Below are 19,674 nucleotides of genomic sequence, written 5' to 3'. Positions count from 1 at the left end.
ATCTTGGGCCCGGAAATCAGGCGAGGTAGATGGAGAGGAGATCGAGGAGCGGAGAGCGCTTATGGGATCGGTCCACAAGCTCCACGACTACACTATAAGTATTCTGCTTTCTATTGTGATGAGACGAAGAAGGAAGAAAAGTAATAATGTAATGTTGAAGAGTGAACCTTTCGGTGATTACTTTTATCCGGTTGACGTGATGTACTGGGTGAGATTTGATTCCGTTGCATCCAGTCAACCGGTGGTCAATGCGAGTTATCATATCCCAATTTAATGATAATAGAATGTTAAACAGAGACAAAAAGAGCTGGACTTGTATCGTTAGTAAATCTGGGAACAGCTCAAATACTCAAGATGGCTCGGTCAATGATGGATATAGAAGACGAGCTATCTCGGTTATGGGGCTTGGTAGGGGAATTATCAGGTTAGTTGATCTCCGAACTCACTTAGTGAATGTGCTAATTCACTATGTATGGGTAGAACAACTGGCGAACAATAGAGCTTTAGTAACACAGTTAAAATCAAGATCTGATAATGTGAAAGGTCAAGCTGCTCATGTGGGTACAGGATTTCCACTGAGGCGGTTCAACCTGGATATATCGAATGGTGAGTCCGATACCAGCGAGGATGTTAGCCTACCTCAGACGGGTTATGATGAAGAGCTGAATATCGTATGGTTACACAGAGGAATTCCAAACGGAGCTTGAAGCTTTCTCTTCTCATCTAGTAATGGAGAACCAACAACTGCAGCATGAGAATAAGCAATTGAATGCACTACTAAAGGAGTACGAACAAACGTTGGAGACGGTAATGGGGAAGTTTAGGGGTATAGCAGTAAGTTCAAAATGGCGTGCATCGTGGTGTGAAACATGAAGGTTCATTCCAATCTACTCATAGCATTCGTCACAACAACATGATCTCTCATTACATTCTTACTATACATCTCTCCTTCAAACTCTCCAAACCGCCCATTCTTCCGCTCAACTTCACGATTCTACCTCCCTTTCACTCTTGCTCAATCGATTATCAACTTTACTACGCACGGCTCTACGGTCAATGGGAGGAGAGGATACCGACGCCGATTTGTCGAGTTTGCCAGGTCTATTGAACCTTATAAACGGGAAAGAAGATTCAGAAGTTTCATCATCTCCAAAATCGATAATATCCAACAATAAAGCTTTCCCAAAAGCACCTAATAAGCCAGTACATTTTCCAGGATTCATACCGGGTGAAAATGGTGGATATAATGGTACTGAAGGACAATCAGATTGGTCATTAGAAAGAGAAATGGAAATACAACGATTAGAAGAAGAAAACAAAGCTTTAAGGGAATTATTGAATATTTCAGAAGATACTAAAATACCGTTACCTCAACATGAAATTATACCTGAAGAAGAACCGAAAGATTCACCTTCTGGAACAGGGGATAGATCAAGGAAATCAAGTTTAACTATAGAAGAATTAGAAGCTGGAGCTGCATTTGAAGCTGATCAATTGGCTGAGTCTAATAAAATAAGAGATCTAAATCATCATCAAAATGGTTTATTGGAGAAAGCGCATGAAGAACATATCGAAAATGATGGTCCATCTCAAACGCCTCAAGAATTCAGAGAAAGTGTATTAGGGTTTGAGACTAGTGAAAGACCGCCTGAAGAAGCTATTGTGGATGAACCTGATGCTGAAGCTATAGATCCTAATGGGGAGTAGAGCGTAGTTCTTGACAACCATCTTAGCTCTTGGTTTCTGAGCAATAATACTGTAATCATATGTATCCATTAGACGTAATTGTAGATGATAGCCATTATCCATAGAATGCCATGCCATTATTTTACGCATTCGCCGTGCTCCAGGTGCCTTCGAGACGATTCAACAAGGATGAGTTCGTGCATGAGAGCATAGCCCTCACCGAACCTGTCGCCTTCTCGAGGAACACCTGAGTGCACTCGATCATGCAGTGCCAAAACATCTTGACAAAGCGGGACGCTCGTTGCGGCCTTGCTCTTACTCGTGCAAGGAATCGGCAGGCTAATTATGCGACACAATGAACATTTGCCTTCCTTCTCCAAGCACCTCAAAGGAGTGACACAAGAATGTGACGTATTGTAAATACGCTGCTTCGTTAAATGAGGTATTTAGTGGCCTGGACCTCATCATATAGAATATGGATAGTAAGCGAGGGAGTACCTTCTTCATCATGAAAGGTTGTCAAAAGGAGGGATCGTCTATTTGCAAATTTCGATTCCATCTCAAGCTCACGATGATGCTGCATGACGATTTAGTTGCTGCTAAGCGGTGTTTGATCCTTTCAGCTTATGACTCAGCTTATGACTCGACTCAGAACAATGGGCCAATATGACTTGTACTGCCCTGGTCGGTTTTTGAGGCGTATATAAGCAAGACAGTACTTTGTACTATATCTTTGATTGACTCATCCAAGTACGATACATCAGTTTTGTTAAAACTGCAAACAACGCGTTCAAAATGCCTCAATCCTCAGAGAGAAAAGAATCTCGTTCCTCCAAAACAATCTCAACGCAACCTTCAGCGACAAAAGGTTCGAGTAAAGCACCAGTAACGAAAAATGACTGGCGTTCCCGCAGGTGAGAGATACTACCCATCAAACGCAACAAGTTTTCCGTTCTGATAAGCTTTTCCAGGTGTGGAGCGGGATACCCGTTGGAAGATCTCATCGATTGTCGTTCTTGTGCAGACTGGGACAAAAAGGCTAAGATTTATCTCGAATTTTTTTGTAAAGATACTAGACATAGCTCTCAAGATGAAGATCTTCCAGAAAAAGCAGTATACATTTCTCGTGAAACTCCCGATTCTGTCTCTTGCATCCACCAAAAAGATCACCATCCACCCCAAGTAACCGCAGAATTCCTAAGCCATCGATATCCATCCAGTGAAAACGTCACGCCATCGTACGCTGCATGTAAGTGATATTTTGCATGAGATATCTCCTGACTTGGAAGCTGAAGATCTACCACAGTGTGTGAACGGCTCAAAGACGAGATCAGTCTCGCTTTGTCACATGAAGAGAAGAAGATTGCCGCGAAATTTTCGTAAGCTTGATGTGCAGATACTGTATTATACAAGTCAGGCAAAGCTATTTCATACTGTTTCCTATTGAGCGTTCGAGTATATAAATCGATCTGCTCCCTTACTTTCTACCGCTATTGGTCCCTGCAGTATTTGCATATGCACGGATTACTGTTGCATCTTGACACGATCGCCTTGCCATGAATGAACCGCCACATTTTGGTTCTCTGTCCACCATCGTTTCTGCAAGTGAGCACGGTGTTCGTCACAGCAGACCACTCGACATTTCAACATGTCTTAAGATCCATCTTATATGAAACAAGAGCATACTTGCAATGCATAACAGGAACATGCATTGCATTCATGCATGGCTAGATAAATCAGCATTTAGTCTTTCGGAGCGAAAAGTTGACTATTTGATTCCGTTACGAGTAAGTCATCTCGGTCAAGTCCAGTTAACCGAAACAAACATAATACTTTGAGATTGCAGACTTGACTTTCACGTCTAGCTTTCTGCAATCAGATGATTCGCTTGGCGAAAAAAACCTCTTCGTATAATTGTGATGACAAGCGACGCCTCGATCAAGATGGAAGAGCATCCTGCGGAGACATCAAAAGAAGGCTTAAGGAGGATGAGAAGGTTAGCTGCTGAAGTGCCTTCCTTCAATTTCAGGTATGTCGATTCCTCTTTGTACAGCTGCACATCCATTTTGCAGCTTGATATGAGGACAAATCGAAGCATGTAGGTAAACCGCGCTGATTTGATTTCTGACTCTAGACCTGGATCTACGATACATAACACTAGTCCACAATTAATTTACCCGGCCTCAACTTCTACCAAAACCCAGGGATATCTCACTTCATCCATATTTTCGTCTTCTCACCCTGTACCTATACGTACCCCTCCAATCTTGACACCAGCTCAGAGCCTTTCATTATCTTCTGATGGAGACTGGATCATAACCTTTCACCCAAATCCACCGTCGAATAATGATCTAAATTTAAATTCGCAATCAACCTTAAATGGCAGAAATGTTGATACAGCTCTGCAAGGAGGAACAATTGCCATTTATACTTCAGAAACGCTCTTATCCCCCTTAAATCAAAATCCTATGCCGACATCAACCTTTTCCATCCCTTTCGAGCCATTGTCAGTTTTACACCTTTATCCAACTAAGCTCAATTTATCCGATAGAACATCAGAATCCCTTGGACCAGATCCCCCCATCGATTACGATTCTTCCAATGGTCCGACCTTTCTAGTCTTACTACAATCTTCGATACTATATTTCTACCCGACACCAGTAAGAACTGGTGATATAATCTCATGGCAAATGACTTATCTCACGTCACCCATCAATACTAAATATCATGTCAACGGCGCCTCTAATCCTCCCCAGACAGGCAGTTTTCAGATAAGGAAAGGTTGGCTAGGTTTGGTACCTTCGGATAAAGGTGTTTGGCTGGGTTGGGAAGATCAGGTAGATGTCGGTATTACGAGGATAGAAGCTGGCCAAGACAAATTTGGTAGAAACTGTAAGTCTCGAAAAAACAATCTCCTCATTACGACATGACAATTGATTTTATGCCATCACCTCGTGTAGATATCCAAACGACCCCAATGCCTACTTTACCGAGAGTAAATAAGATACCTTTTACAGTAAAAGGTGAAGATGACTATACAGAGCAGCTGCAGGGCATCACATTTGTTCCAATCAGCAAAGACGTTGTGAAGCAGGAAAAACTCGATGGGATGCAGATTGACGGCGAAGCGCAAGAGAAGCCAATGGAGAAAGTGGGAGCAGTTCTGATTTACAACGATTGTTGTGAGTTGTACATTTTTCGGTATTTCGCCGAACAATTCAGCTGATTGCGCTCCGTTCCTTTGCAGCTGAGCAGTCAAATTCACCAACGACAAGCCGGACTAGGATACAGGTTCATTCGTTCGAGAGGAGGGAAGTCGAGTCGGCTCAAGGGTTCAACGAAATAGCTTCTGGCAATGGTGATACGACAACTTCGTGGGATTGGGTAAGCTGTCCATATATACCCTTGACCAGCGCGAGGCTGATCCTGTTGCTGTATGAAAGTCAACTGTACCCCGACCACTCCAACAATTTGTATCGTCTATCGATACAACTATAATAGCTATGCATCCTCTCCTTGCTGTGACGGATAGGACGACAGCTTTGGCACTCGTATCGCAGCCTGCCGGCTTATCCTTGGCTCACCTCGATCTTAAAGCAGATCAATGGACTACAATAGGAGAACCGATAGATCTTGGCGAGCTAAGAGGAGAAGTAGAATTGGATCTAGCGATTAGTCAGGGAACTGCGAGAGGCCAGCTCGGTCTGGCGGCTGTCTTAGGCAGAGAAGCGGCGCCCGTTCTACTGGTAATCCCGAGGCTAGAAGGTATGCTTTAATTGAGATTAAGGCTCAATCTGTGTGATTCGCTTAATGTTGACGATTGGTACATACGACATTCAGGCCAACCTACTTTGGCGGCATCCGGAGAAAAGTCATCATTGGCGATCGACGCAGCTAGTTCCATCATACTGGCAGAGAGGGACGGTATGGATTGGTCAGACGTCATTCGAGCTACAATAGGCTTAACGGGTGTAGCAAAACGCAAAAGTGAGTGGAGACAGCACATCGTACCTGTGAATGTCGATGAAGAAGCTGACAACGACAACTCAGACATGATACACGATATCTGTGATAAGATATATACCTTTGCTGCTGAAGAAAGCGAGATTGACGAATTGAACTTGTTACTCAAAGTGCAAGTAGCCCTATTCAGGTGAGATATCCCATTTTCATCGATAAAATCTTAAATTAATTTCGTACGTAATAGTTCCACCAACGATGTGAGATTGGAGCTGGCAAGTAACATTCTGAGGCTCAAAGAGGCTACGAACGTGATTGACAAGTGCGCAATCTTCAAAGACGGTAAAATCACCTTTGATCTTGGTGAGTTCATTGGAAGTCGATTAGATATTTCTTGAACCGAATCAGCTGATCTGTTTTCTCTCGTACAGATTCGATATGGCCAATTATAGGGATTTTAGAATGGTCAATTGATTTCATTTCAAATTCAATGAGAGAATCTATTTTACTTGGAGCACAAATTCAGATGGAACTTTCTCCTAATCTGAATCATCCATTATCAAGTTTGATTTTAATTCATCCTAAATTACGTAGAATAGTCATTAGAATTCTATCTCAACTATATCAATTTATAAATTTTATAGAAAATTTAAATAAACCAATTCTTCAACCTGAAAATAAAAATTCAAATGAAACCTTAAAAAGAGATGCAATGTCAACTATTGTAGCAAGAGATAAGATTAAAGATATATCATATAAAGAAGGATTAGATATCATAAATTGGGGGAAAAATTTAGAAAAAGGTAAAGTCAATTTGTCGTTATTCATTTGCATTTATATGGATTTTTAAAAACTGATTTATACATAAATTTAGTTTCATTAGATTTTAAAGAAGAAATTTTTAAAAATGAAAATTTATTTGATTTATCTATTAAATCAATTAAAGATAAAGATAATAATAATGAAGAAGAAAATTTAATTAAATTTATTGAATTATTACCTAATTCATCTGAATTGTTTTTATCTATTAAACAATCTCACTTATCAATTAAATCAAAATTTGATTCAATTTCTTATTTACCATTACTTTCAGAATTGAATTTAACTATAAGATGTTCAAGATGTAAAGAATTTACCGAAGAGTTACCTTCATTATTTAATATCAATATGATAGGTGAAAAATCACCTTGGATTAAATGGAAATCAAATTTCAAGAATAATTGTCTATGTGGAGGAAATTGGGAAAAAGAGTTTAATCGGAGGAAACGGTGATTCAATTGAACAATCATACGCGAAATGGCAAATTGCACATGATCATTATTATGCATTATAATATAATGATTTTTTAACTTGAAGCGATCATTCGTCCCAAACTTCCTCTTACGGAGCTATTATGAGATCTCTAATACGCTGCTCTCTCTTCCAACATGAATTCCAATGTATATATAGACAACGGGATATACAAGGTGATTTAAAGGTATGTACAAAATACAAGGATATCATAAATCGTTGTGGGGTTTGTGGGGTTTTACAAGACGGGAATATACATTGATTTTCTTTCAAGATGTTCGAGATGTTTCACCTTGTTTTCTTTTGCTTTTTTGGTTTGTCATGCTATGCAATACGATGATTGTTCTATTCTTGAATAGGCGTGATGGTACCTTGCTGTGGATCCGGAGTGCAATCGCCTCCAAGAATTGGAGTTCCACTGCCGTTGCCGTTACTGTTATTACCGGAATTGGGCGCAAAGTTCCAAATCATAACGTCCCCGTCGTCTGTGAACGAAATCTTCAGTCAGATCCTATAAATGATTTCGACAATTGCAATCGAGATGACTCACCTGATCCGGAAACGATCATATCGTCGCTTAGTTGAAGCGAAGTGACCGCACCTCTATGCCCGACTAAAGTTTGGACACATTGACCTGATTCTCTATCCCATACTTTGATGGTTCGATCTGCACGTGCGAAATATAGTCAGTATAACTATGCTAAGTCTTGTTCCTTTTTACCACACTCACCATGAGAAGCCGAAGCGAGCCTCAACGCATCGATATCTACAGACCAAACACCTTCAATATGTCCAAACAACGTGGATTGTTCTTTACCAGAGTCGACATCCCATATCTTCACTGTACCGTCGAGGGAACCAGTCGCCAAGATAGCCTTCTTCTCCCGACCTCTCGATCTATCCCTTTCGGAATTGTCCTTTCTCGAAGAGCCTCCGTTGGGAGAGTGAACGTATACTCGAGGTTTGATTACTGCATTTCTGGATCGTCCTCTGTGTTCAACAGGGTTAAATCCCTCCGGAGTATCTACGGTACTTAGGTCGATCGGTGCATGTGGAGGCGAGCCATATTGATTACCAGAGACAAATTGACCGTTTTCAGCGGGAGTAAGTTGTCTTTGTTCTCTTTGCTGTTGAATATCTCGTTGAGTGATCTCATCTTCAGACATATCAACCATGAGTAGTTTCATACTTTGCACCTGAGCTTTATGACCCTCGAACGTTCTGATGCAAGTTTGGTCGGTCAAATCCCAAAGTTTGATTGTACCATCATCTGATGCTGAGAACAGCATAGCTCCAACGTCGATATCGGGTGGAGAGGCTTGTTGTCGAGATTCTGAATCGCTTGATAGTCCTGGTGATTTGGCTTTTGAGCATCTTGACGAGACTGCTTGAGTAAAGCTGGGCGGAAGAGTGGGATCGACGTCCGAAGGCGAGGATTTACCATCCCACAAGACGACGCTGTTTACCCATTCTTCGTGACCGCGAAGGACGAATTTATTTCCAGATCGGAAGTTCCATACTTGTATGGTCGAATCTGCTGATCCAGAAGCTAAGAGGTAACCATTGTAATTTAGTGCAATAACGCCGTCGGTGTGACCATCCATTACTCGAAGACATTCTCCAGCTCTCCAGTTCCACATTCTGACAGTTCCGTCCATAGCACCGGTGAACAGAAGCATTTGGTCGAATTGAAGTGCTCGAACAGCTCGCGTATGACCAGTGAGCACTCGGACTTCTTCGCCAGAGTCAAGGTTCCACACTCGGACAGTACGATCGTATGAACCAGTGATCAAGACAGGATAAGAGGGATTGGTAAGAGTTGTATGGTATTGGAGACACATGACCCCGTCCGTATGACCCTGTGGAGTCATCCTAATCAGCCTGAGGCATAAGAGCGATGAGCAGACTTGACTTACTCTCAATAAACGATGGTTGAATCTCCCTTTTCTCCAATTCCTTTCTACCATCAAACGTTCACAATAGACAGTCTTCCAGGGTCTGGTTAGCCTGACATCTCTAGTCAAGTGACCATTTTTCGATTGGAGCAAGACCTCTTCTTCAGTGTCACTATCTTTGATTTTTGATTTCTTCGAAGGCAAGGATTCGGGAGTTGATGGAGCACTTCGTTTCAAAGTTGAGGCACTGTTAAACATAGCGGGCATGTCACAAGATTTCAAGCCTATCTCGCTTGATAAGCCAAATCCGTCGAAACCATCTGTGGTGGCTGTAAGATGTCCCGATAACACTTCGCTCCTCGTGACTACTCTCGAAAGACCCGAATGACTATGTGAGAGCTCATGATGATCATCGTGTTTGTGATCGTGTTCAACCAATGTAGCCGGACTTCGATCTTTTAATTCCACCCTCAATCTCTTCCTTTCCAACAATGGTAAACCCCATCCACATTTCTCACATTTTCTATCAATATGTTGACCACACATTCTTCTCCATAGCAAGTCATCATCTGCTAAAGCCTTCCATGATTTACTAACTTGAGCTGCTTTACCGAGCGAAAAGGCATCAAGATATCCAAGAATTCGAAGAGAGGTTTCTCGAGGCAGTAGGGAAAAGGGGTCAATTCTGATGATCTGGTTGAGTGAGTCGGAAAGATGTGATAATTGAGAGCTACAGAAGATTATCAGCATCTTCATGTCAAGGAATCACAGCGTTGTACGTACAAACAACACATGGTCAGTATACCTTCCAAGATGAGCTTTCGTTTCCCATGCGGTGCGTTCGAGAATGTTGACCACATTGAAGTGATAGCAGCTCTTTCGGATTGACTCAGGTTATCCAGCGACTATATGTTTGAATCAACATTATTCCGGTGATAGATACACATCACGATCTGACTTACCCTTTGCAATTTCTCGTTGACATTCTGATTAGCCATTTGCTTATGTCTAACACATAGCTTTCTCCCTGCCCTAGTAGGAATGACATCTAGTTCTGTCTCTTGCTCCGGATAGGGGTATAGATGTGGATGACCATTCGAACGGGACGAAGAGGCAACAGGGAAAGAAGACAGGTTTGCTGGTGCAGAATTAGGTGAAGTCGCCATTCTGAGGTATTCTGACCGGGTTTCAAGAAAAGGTGAGTGGCAATGGAGTCGTCAGATGTCGTCTGACTGATCTAGCCTGTCTTTTTGAGTGTTTTTTTGCTTTCTATTAAATTTGTTTCGTATTATGTAGGTCAAGGACGGTTATGATGATTCGTAAGAGTACAGTCAAGGTTCAAGAAGGGTCATGTAGTGGACTGTGGTGATATTGATGAGTGAGAAGGATTGTAATGAGAATTGTTGAAAATAGAGGATCTTACGTTTGAAGTACGTGACCGTTGGTTGTATCAAAACGAAAGAAAATCATCTAATTACGATTAATTACGAATACACTAAAATCAGTGGTGAAATGTTTTTCTAATCAATTAGTGAAAAAACTAATCTCAGGGTTGGTGTAATCGTAATTACTCCCGTAAAACTTCAAATAATCGGGTTGAGCCGATAGTACTCATGTATACTCGAATTCTTCCTTTATAGCCCTAGATATTAATTATTCCAGATATCTATCTAGATTGATGTTTTCAAATGATAGATTTTCGTCCTTACATAGGATGAAACAAGAGCAAATCTGGACACGACAGCCGTAAGTGACTCATCATTGCATCATGATCATCAATACGCATGCGCTTGTGCATGCTCTTGGTCATGAACGTTTACAATGCAACATGTATACTGCCCAAGGCGAGCACGTAAGAAGGTGTCATTTGCTTGTTGTTGCATTTCATGGACAATCAAGAGGAGAGTTTCGGATTTCGCCATAAACCGTAGAAGAGATCTATCACAATTGCATGGGCGATCTTTGTTAAACGGACGCCAGTTCCTGAACCCCGCTCTACAGCAGTCTTAGCTGGCTTCTTCGGCCTATGCAATACCAAGATAGAGCATCTCATGAAGGCGTGATTGAAAACTTGGTCCATGCGTTATGGTGCAATGCGATTTCAAGGTAATTGACGTAGAATTGCGACATCGGATTTAACCATGTGATGTTTTGTTTATTCCAAATAATCTCGGAAGACCGAGATCTCATTATGAATGGTGTCATACAATCCCGAAGTTCGACTTTGTTAACTTAGCTGAAAAATCGTCTTCTTATCTGATATTGGTAAATGAATTCGTAACCTCGGGTCCCCGAACGAAAGCTGTCACTCCGAGCTCGTCATCTTTCTTGTTCACGAATTCCTAATTCCCACTGCTAATTTCTCATTCCTGAATCGCAATTCGGGATTTAAAGGCATCTCGTCGTTTGCGAATGAATGAGATGATTTTTGGATTAAATGGCGAACGCCGATAAACAATCACGACATCGAAATTTCACTTGCGCAATCTCGCGTTTTATTCAAAATTTCGGAATTCTTCTAACTCTCTAGTTCTCTTTACTTTTCATGCTTGCTTTTCTTGTTCTCTTTATTTAGTTGTTTAAGGATATCCTTATCTCCCTTTGATAGATGATACCATCGATACTCTCTTATCTTTTACGAATGTTCTATTTTCAATGTCATTTCATCTCGCTACCTTTCCTCGCAAATTCGGAATATCTACATGATCGTCGTAGATGGTATCATATTTCGCACGCCATCGTTTAGTCGCCGATTGAACAAGATCTCGAAATGAATACTGGTATTTTCTTGATGATCTGGCTTTGCGTTTGCTGACCATCATAGATCTGATAATTCTTTTGTTCTTTGACACGCAAGTGCTCATTTGCTTCACTGTGCTGGTTTATCTTTCTGATGTCAAGTGCCGACTGTTATCCGCAAGGTACCCCACTTCCTGCCGTGGCATAGCTACTACCCAGCATGTATATCCATTAAATCGCTTTTCTCTTCCTTTTTCTAAATCCTTCACACACTACGGCTCCATCTGCTCGTATTTGCTTCACCACCGCAATGTACGATTCCTGAATGGGCCAATAATAAAATCAATCTTTCATTTCCTCCTTGTTATCTCTTTTGTTATCGATCTTTTCATATCGAATTAGAGAGTGGGGAAATCTTAGATTACATTCACTATCACATTTTGTATTTCATTAATTGCTCTTTTATCGTTATGACATGTCCACTTAAATCCAAAAATCATCGTACTATATGATCATTCTTTGCTCTTCAGTCTATACTTCTCTTCAATTTACTCCTGCCGAACACTGACCCTTACTATATTACTACATTGATCACACTGATCTACATACAAAAAAATCAGCAAACGCTTGAGCATAGCTTATCAGCATTCCCATCACTGCAACCCACCTCAGCTATTTTATTCCGTTTTGCAACCAAACTGGCCTTTCTCAAGACCATATCCTCTATTTTACGGGATACGAGTCAACTAAAAGGCCTACAATATAACTCGAATCAACTATTTTAGGGCAACCTAAAATATTAATTTCGCTTTTTACCTTGAAATATGTTCTTTTCTCCAAATATGGACTTTTGATAAGTATAGAATGGATCGCTTTATGGTAAACCACGGACACCTCATAATCAAGTTCTCATATTGAAATGGTATGCATATCTATAATCAAACGTTATATTCGTTATTCTAAAAGGGATATTCTTCACCATATACAAAAATACCAAATCGATAAATTGAGTCAAATCATAATTTACAATTCTATTTAAATGAATTATTTGTAGAATAAACTGAATTCTTGTTCAGCTTATTATTGCTTTCACCTACCGACAACCTATTTTTAGAATTCCCATTAGCTTAATAAACTCTATGAATTTCAAGGTTAAAAAGATTTTGATGACTCACTTCTAAAGAAAATCTGCCAACTACTTTTTCATCATCTGATCTTCTCTCCACAATTCTAATATCGATTTCTCCTCGATCCTGTTGTCTAGGTACACCCCATAATTCTCCATCTTCAAAATGAAGCCAATCAGGTAATTCAGTTAAGTTTATAATCAAACTTCCGTTCTTTTTCGTACTTGTTAATTTCTTTTCAACAAATGCAATATATTCTACATCATCATTATCCCTTGATGTTGATCCTGAAGAATTTGTTGAACTAGAATTTGAAGGTGTTATAGATAAAGGTGGATAAAAGTGAAAAGGTTCTGATACACCTAATAAAATTCTTTGTGGACTGGTTAAAGGTGATTTACCTTTATTTTTCAATGATATTGGTATTGAACTTGATGATGTTGTGGTTGATTTCAATTTACTTTTCTTATTACTTCCTATTGATGCTTTTGAAGCAATTGAAGATGTAGTTGGTAAAGCAGGTAAAGAAGGTAGGGTATTTGGTAAAGAAGGTAAACTATTTGATGAACTAGATGATCTTGATCCATCAACTATTGGACGAGTTATAGCTTTTGTATTTGGTGGTAAAGGTAGTGGACTTTCAGGTGGTGGACTAGGTGTAAAAATTCTTTCTCTTTCGTTATTCGTTGTTGTAGGATTAATTTTAGATGTACCTAGCCCTATACCTAAACCTATACTTCCAGCTTCAATTACAGCAGAATGACTTATACTTCCCCTTTTATTCGGATTAGGATTTTCAACTTCTACTTTTTTTTGTTTACCAAAACTAACTAATCTTGAATGTGTAGTCATTACTGGACTAGGTACTGCTCTTGAATTTTGACTATTTATTGATCCAGCTGCAGAAGGTGCTCTTTCAGTATGACTACTTGCTAAACTTGCTGTTGCAGGAGAATCAAGTGTTCTTCTTGCATCTATTCTTGATGCAGTTTGAATTATTACTCCATTATTTGGATCATCTCCTGATAAAGAAGAAGTTTCTGTATGTGCTAAATCTGAATCAGTTGGAAAGTGTATATTATCAATACTTATCCCTTCACTTTCAGAATTAATTGAGCCTATTGGAGATCCTGCTCTATTTGCTATTCGTCTGGCGGAAGATGAAGAAGAAATAGGCATAGGTATATTCGTAATTTTGAAATCTGCTCTTTGGGTAGGAGCATTTGGATCAATTGAAATATGAGTTTCGTTTGTTGTTACACCAGAAGAAGAACTTCTGGCTGAAGATCGGAAACTTGTTTCTCCTGGGGCGGGTGTATCTCCTGTTGTCCATACAAAAGGAGGTTCAGATTCCCAACTTGCTCTTGAAGATTGTCCACCTATTGAAGTTTTCGCAAATTTAGAATCATCCGTTATAATTGTTTCTCTATCCAAATAGCTAGAAGAATTACCAGTCATATCTGATCTTTGCGATAATTTTGATGAATTTTGTGATCGATCAATTTGACTTCCTGTTAAATATGATGGAGTAGCCGTGAATTCTCCTACAGATCTTTCAGATTCTGATTGATCATCACCAGTTGTATAAACAGTATCTCTTTTAACTATTCCAGCTTTATCCACTGCTGCTGCTAATTGAGCTTGGAATGCCGCGTTACTAAGTGAAGGCATAATAATAGGATTCGATATTTTAGGTATGACTCTTTTATCGGATTTACTAAAGGGATTAGATAAAAATGATCGTTTCAATCGACTTCCATTGCTATTCATTGTTGATTGTCCATTTCCACCACTTCCCATTCTCAAATGAGGAAGAGCGTTTGGTTGACCGTAAGCTCCAACGACTGTTTCTGATGATCCACCATCAATCCTACCCAAGACTAGCATCTGGGTTGTAGCTGGATCACCTCCCATCTTTTCGACATATTCGAGAGCAGGGGTTTCAGCAGCTTCATAAGACCATTTACCTTCTTCATCCATTGTGGGTGACTTTGAGCCATACCCATTCATACTTCTTGACGTACCATCTGATGCTTTTCGACGTCTCCATTGCATAAGTAGGAAAATCACTAGTAGTATCCCTACTAAGGAGCAGACAACCGAGATCGCAGCGGTAGTGCCTGTTGATAATCCGTGAGAATGCGTATGGGAAGTGTGATTGACCGATGCGGTGCTATTGCTGAATAGAGACAGAGTCATTGTCGATTTAGAGTATGCGTTCGTAATTAAATCTTGAGCCCGAAGCGAAACGACAACATCGTCATAATCTGGATTTTCAGGTGTAGTTCCCGTCAGATATCTCTGATCATCAGATAGGGTAAGCCATGAGCTTGCATCCTTCGGGTCAAAAGAAGCCGTGATGTTGATATCGTCCGTTGTTGAGTTGCTAAGATATTGTCCAAGCGATATTGTAGCGAGTTTGTTTGACTCCAGAATGATGGGCTCGATTTTATCAGATTTGAAGATAGAAGGGTAGAAGGCCATTTTTATAGTCGTATTTAGCGTATCACCGTATTTGTCGGTGATGTCAAGAGGAAGTTCAACAGATTGCTGATTCGAAGGAGCAGATCCAGTTACACTCATATTTGCTGGGTTATATGTAAGCCATCCAAGAGAGCTAGTATCCAGTTCGACTGTAGTCAAATCGCTAATATTGAGATCTCCATCATTCCCATCTATACTGATATCACTCTTTAATAGGGTTCGCAATCCAATTTCACCTGGATAACCTAGAGTCATATTCATGATCAACGGATTGATCAATTGCAAATCATGAGCGGAAATCAATATGGTAAAACTTTGTTGAATATCTGAAAAACCGAAAGTGTCTGAACCTGATAATAGAATGTCGAGTATTTGACCATCGGGAGAATCTGCTGGAGTTACACCATCAAAGGTTACTGTTTGATTATTGAAAGACAACCAGCCAGGCAAGGGTGAACCATCTTTCAAGGTAGCCGAGTAATAAACTCTAGTAGGCGCGATGAAAGTTGTTGGAGTAAAACCTAATGAAAATGACCAATTTGGGGGTACTCTAACTCCTGGATAATTGGGCGAAGAAGACTTGAAAGGATAGGCAGAAGTGATTGAAGTCGATTTTGGTAGACTTAATTGATCGGCTACTGAATGACCTAAAGTGATATTTCCCTCTAGGTCAGAAACGACTAAAGCCACATGATCTGATATACTTGATTGTCCGTCGGTAGTCGTAGCTGTAATTTGGACTGATCTGGTTCCAACGTCGTCTGATGTAGGATTGCCGCTAAATGTCCTTGTAGATCCTACAAATGAAAGCCAGGGCGGAAGATTGAATGCTGTATATGACAATGATGTTGCAGGGGAGAAAGTATCGGCGGAGAAAGTCCATTCAAAGGGCTGGTCCACTCTTCCAACTGGTGGAAATTGCTGGTTCAGTGATTGCGAAACGGTAAGTGTTCCGATAGAAGATGCTAAGATGAGTGTTGATAAAAGTGATAACCAAGCTAGTATGGCTGGGAAGAGCATTCTGAACTAGGGAAGACTCTGTCTGGGCTGTCAAGGTGACATAGCAGACTGGTTTCAGCTATTAATTCACCTCAAGTGACATATTGAAGAAACTCACCAAATCGCCCTTTTGTATATCGTCTGACTGTTGAGGCGAAATAAAATAGGTGATCAAGTATTGATTGTGTAAGAGCCTTCGATAAACAGATTGAGCAACGAGAAGTCGACCAGCGAAGGGGGTCAAAGAAGGTCTAAAAGAACGAAGTGAGCGAGAAGCTAGTATATTCGAAACAAGCAGTTAGCGAGACATAGAGGAAACGATATTGGTGCGAGGGTAAGAAACATGGTGAAGCCAAAAGATGCAAGGTAGAGAGCAGTAAGGTAATGCATGTTCTCATTGTAGGACTTCCAGGTTGATAGTTAGCGATTTGGTCGAAATTGATGAAGCAATCAATCCGGAAAAGATGCTGGAATGCTGAATGGGTGGAATTGCAATTCTGTCCAAAAAGGTAAACAAAGGCAACTTCCATTGAATTGAAAATGTTAAGCGCTGAATTGGAATTCTAGCTAGTTCTGTTCCTTTAGCCCCTTCTCATAATTGATCATGGATGTTTCCGAGACATCAATAGCAGGGTATTTAAGCATATGTACTCGCAAGAGAAGGGTGAAAAAGGTGAAACGGGGTAATAAGGGGCTATTTCGCAATCATGCAGGATTATACTACAGAATCAAATTCTCATATCGGTAACATACCGCACTCCTTGTACAACCTGTATAGCAAATCAAGGCCTACGAAGTTGCATGTCTCATTTTCTGCGATTTCTTGCTCAAATACAACATTCTAGATTACAACAACATATCAGTATTGTAATCAAAAATATTACTGTGTCAGAACTACTGACTCACTTTACCATTTTCTCCCGTCACATCAAGCCAAACTAATCAGCGTATAAACCACCTCCATCACCTTCTGCTCTCTCAACACTTTCGTTTCTTTCCCCACCAGCCTCTTCGACCTCTTCTAATCCTTTACCTTGCCTCCATCCATCGACTTCACCTCGCATGTTCTCCAATTTGTCGATAAGGGTTTTAGCGACTGATCCTAAACCTGATCCAGATTCATCTTTGATCTTATTTATCGCATCTGTGAAGGCCGAGGAAAGATGTCCGAATGTATCGCTAAACATTTGAGGCTAATGTAGATTAAAACGTAACATATTCAGCGCTTGCGTTCTATGATTGAAGGATGCCATGAAGAGACTTACATTACCGAAAACACCTCTGACATCTCCATGATGATCTGGAGCTCCTGATCCAGGCATAGAACCAGGTTCAGCTGGTTGAGAACCTACTTGTGGAAATACCTAATACTTGAATTAATCGAAAATGTCTGCTTCACAATTACAATTTCTCACTCACTCCACCTGGGTTCTCTCTGATGACATGAACATTCTTAGCTTCCACGACCTTGATATCTTCTGGGTAATTGCATTGACTCACCTTGTAGGCTCTGGGCCCTGGATATTATTGTTCATCAACCCAATATCATTGGTTTTGGCATTATCTTCGAAATACAAAATTAGCTTGATGAAAATTACGTGCGGTGAAGCAATAGGTCCAGCTTACCTTCAGCTGTGGAACCTGACAAAGACATGTTTGCTATGTTTTCTTGATAAATCTAGATGGCAGTGGGAATTTTCTATCTTTGATATACACTGCTCGAGCATATGCAAACAGAACTGAATATCTGAACTGTTAATCTGGTTTGATCGAAAGTTGACGATTGATGGATGTGACGTCATTCCGAATTATGTGGCATCAGTGTTTTTGCTATCTATGACCAGTGATATGGCGTCTATGCGTAAAATACAAATCCATTGGATCGATATCATCTTTATATCACTTCCACCTGCATAATGATTAACAAGCCTACAAGCCGAAAAATCTCTCACTGTCACAAGGATAGTCTTACTACGAATGTTCTGTAAAGAGTCCGGTTGATGTCGAAACACATCAAGCTTCATCACAAGCGGTACGGAAGGGTAATCCTACTCTTTCTGACCCCATTCCATCACCACCCTCTGAACAACCGTTCTCTTCGAGAGTTTCTTCGTTAGTGTCAGTATCTCTGATGCGGATGGGTAGCTGTGACATATCTAAGTTTGATCCTTCAAGAGACTTATCCTCAGATTCCGAGTTTGCGGTGGTAGCCGAGGCAGTTCCATCAATCGCAGCAAGTTTAGCAGAAAGATTATCTTTGAAATTCGGCACAAAGAGTCTTTTGAATGCTGGTAGAGCTATCAGCCGCCATTTCTCGATCAACTACCCCCTTGGATGACTTATCATAAACGAAATGTAACCAACACACTTACCACTTCTCAGGGTATTGGCATTCTTTGTTAGAGCATTAAAATTCTTTCCTCCCAAACTGCGATTGTACTTTTCTGCAAACTCGCAAAAGGACATCCTAGGTCTCCAATGGCTGCCGAAGTCCTTACATGACTTACAAGCTTCTGTTTTCAAATGCCATTTATTGCCATTTGATCGGTCGCCATCATAATATGAAGGAGCGTTTACGTCTTTAAAATGAAGTTTTTCAGATACAGAAGCCGCAACAGTATCGCAGGTTGGGCATGCGCAAATATCCTCGAGGAAAAGGTTGTTGGTGTGTCTACCAAAAGAAGAGTGATCAATCAAATATACTGCATGATGAGATCATAGATAACAATCTTCCCCTTACTTTGGCTGAAATCGACTGTCGTGATATTTGATGGAATTATGGAGTACTTTTCCTTGTAAGGAAGCCGTCGTCTTCCAAGGCCACCTGTTGTATGAGGAAAACAAGTATTACTTATCGCCAAGGACAGAGGCTACGATTCGAAGTATAGCACTCACCTTCTTTCAGTGGTACTGACTGATGGCGTCACTTGGGTTGTGGTATCGTCATTCATAATGCTTACTAAATTTATTGATATTTGATCTAGACGTTTAAGCGCTGATAAGACTGTATAGAAGATAAGATGAGAGAGAGAAGAAGAAACAAAGAACGAATCATTCCTATACCTTGATGAGACTATATAATCCCCGAGAGACATGGTATAATGATAAAAGCTTGTTTTCTTTGCCTCTTTTTATAAGCCAGACTTCTGATAATCCTTTCGACCATCGGTTCAACACAATGGAGATGATGACGTATGTTTTTGCTGTAGCAGCAGCAGCAGAGAGGTTATTGATCACTTTTGAACTGATGATAAATATAATGACGCGATGAGAATCAAAGGATTGGTAAACAGAGATGAATCGCATGGCGTTTCATCGCAATGAGATATATTCAATCGATATGCCTTCTACGCAAGCCTCGAGTTAAAGGTTCAAAAGTTAGACTACCAGTGTCAGTCCAGCGAAAATGGATCAATCGCTGGCAAATCTGTCACTTAATAAATCATTTGGATTTGCATACAAGCTTCATTGAGTATGTAAAGTATTGTAATGGT

General features: G+C 40.4%; 7 protein-coding genes across 7 annotated transcripts; 3 read left to right on the top strand and 4 right to left on the bottom strand.

The window, feature by feature from the left end:
- Window positions 1-354: 354 nt before the first annotated feature.
- Window positions 355-1,707, top strand: I206_107019 (uncharacterized protein; the record flags this gene model as incomplete). The annotated part of the gene is made up of 4 exons (XM_019157159.1): window positions 355-424; window positions 481-606; window positions 686-834; window positions 898-1,707. The coding sequence occupies 4 exons, from the start codon at window positions 355-357 to the stop codon at window positions 1,705-1,707; spliced, it is 1,155 nt and encodes a 384-aa protein (XP_019009877.1).
- Window positions 1,708-2,481: 774 nt separating this feature from the next.
- I206_107018 (uncharacterized protein) lies at window positions 2,482-3,069 on the top strand (the record flags this gene model as incomplete). The annotated part of the gene is made up of 3 exons (XM_019157160.1): window positions 2,482-2,600; window positions 2,658-2,935; window positions 2,993-3,069. The coding sequence occupies 3 exons, from the start codon at window positions 2,482-2,484 to the stop codon at window positions 3,067-3,069; spliced, it is 474 nt and encodes a 157-aa protein (XP_019009878.1).
- Window positions 3,070-3,605: 536 nt separating this feature from the next.
- On the top strand, window positions 3,606-6,918 carry I206_107017 (uncharacterized protein; the record flags this gene model as incomplete). Its single annotated transcript, XM_019157161.2, has 10 exons — window positions 3,606-3,715; window positions 3,821-4,578; window positions 4,647-4,868; window positions 4,934-5,070; window positions 5,130-5,451; window positions 5,527-5,673; window positions 5,737-5,839; window positions 5,894-6,009; window positions 6,078-6,449; window positions 6,521-6,918. The coding sequence occupies 10 exons, from the start codon at window positions 3,606-3,608 to the stop codon at window positions 6,916-6,918; spliced, it is 2,685 nt and encodes an 894-aa protein (XP_019009879.2).
- A 363-nt stretch (window positions 6,919-7,281) lies between these two features.
- Window positions 7,282-9,997, bottom strand: I206_107016 (uncharacterized protein; the record flags this gene model as incomplete). The annotated part of the gene is made up of 6 exons (XM_019157162.1): window positions 7,282-7,421; window positions 7,487-7,603; window positions 7,667-8,795; window positions 8,853-9,561; window positions 9,615-9,736; window positions 9,794-9,997. The coding sequence occupies 6 exons, from the start codon at window positions 9,995-9,997 to the stop codon at window positions 7,282-7,284; spliced, it is 2,421 nt and encodes an 806-aa protein (XP_019009880.1).
- A 2,662-nt stretch (window positions 9,998-12,659) lies between these two features.
- Window positions 12,660-16,201, bottom strand: I206_107015 (uncharacterized protein; the record flags this gene model as incomplete). Its single annotated transcript, XM_019157163.1, has 2 exons — window positions 12,660-12,674; window positions 12,746-16,201. 2 exons carry the CDS (start codon window positions 16,199-16,201, stop codon window positions 12,660-12,662), a joined length of 3,471 nt encoding a protein of 1,156 aa, XP_019009881.1.
- A 917-nt stretch (window positions 16,202-17,118) lies between these two features.
- On the bottom strand, window positions 17,119-17,834 carry I206_107014 (uncharacterized protein; the record flags this gene model as incomplete). Its single annotated transcript, XM_019157164.1, has 5 exons — window positions 17,119-17,373; window positions 17,446-17,544; window positions 17,600-17,615; window positions 17,681-17,744; window positions 17,807-17,834. 5 exons carry the CDS (start codon window positions 17,832-17,834, stop codon window positions 17,119-17,121), a joined length of 462 nt encoding a protein of 153 aa, XP_019009882.1.
- Window positions 17,835-18,193: 359 nt separating this feature from the next.
- On the bottom strand, window positions 18,194-19,131 carry I206_107013 (uncharacterized protein; the record flags this gene model as incomplete). Its single annotated transcript, XM_019157165.1, has 3 exons — window positions 18,194-18,468; window positions 18,688-18,851; window positions 19,076-19,131. The coding sequence occupies 3 exons, from the start codon at window positions 19,129-19,131 to the stop codon at window positions 18,194-18,196; spliced, it is 495 nt and encodes a 164-aa protein (XP_019009883.1).
- Between the last annotated feature and the right edge of the window lie 543 nt (window positions 19,132-19,674).

Source organism: Kwoniella pini, chromosome 10 (genome assembly GCF_000512605.2).
Source record: "Kwoniella pini CBS 10737 chromosome 10, complete sequence".
Classification (NCBI taxonomy): Eukaryota; Fungi; Basidiomycota; class Tremellomycetes; order Tremellales; family Cryptococcaceae; genus Kwoniella; species Kwoniella pini.
This window is presented reverse-complemented; position numbering and strand designations above follow the sequence as displayed.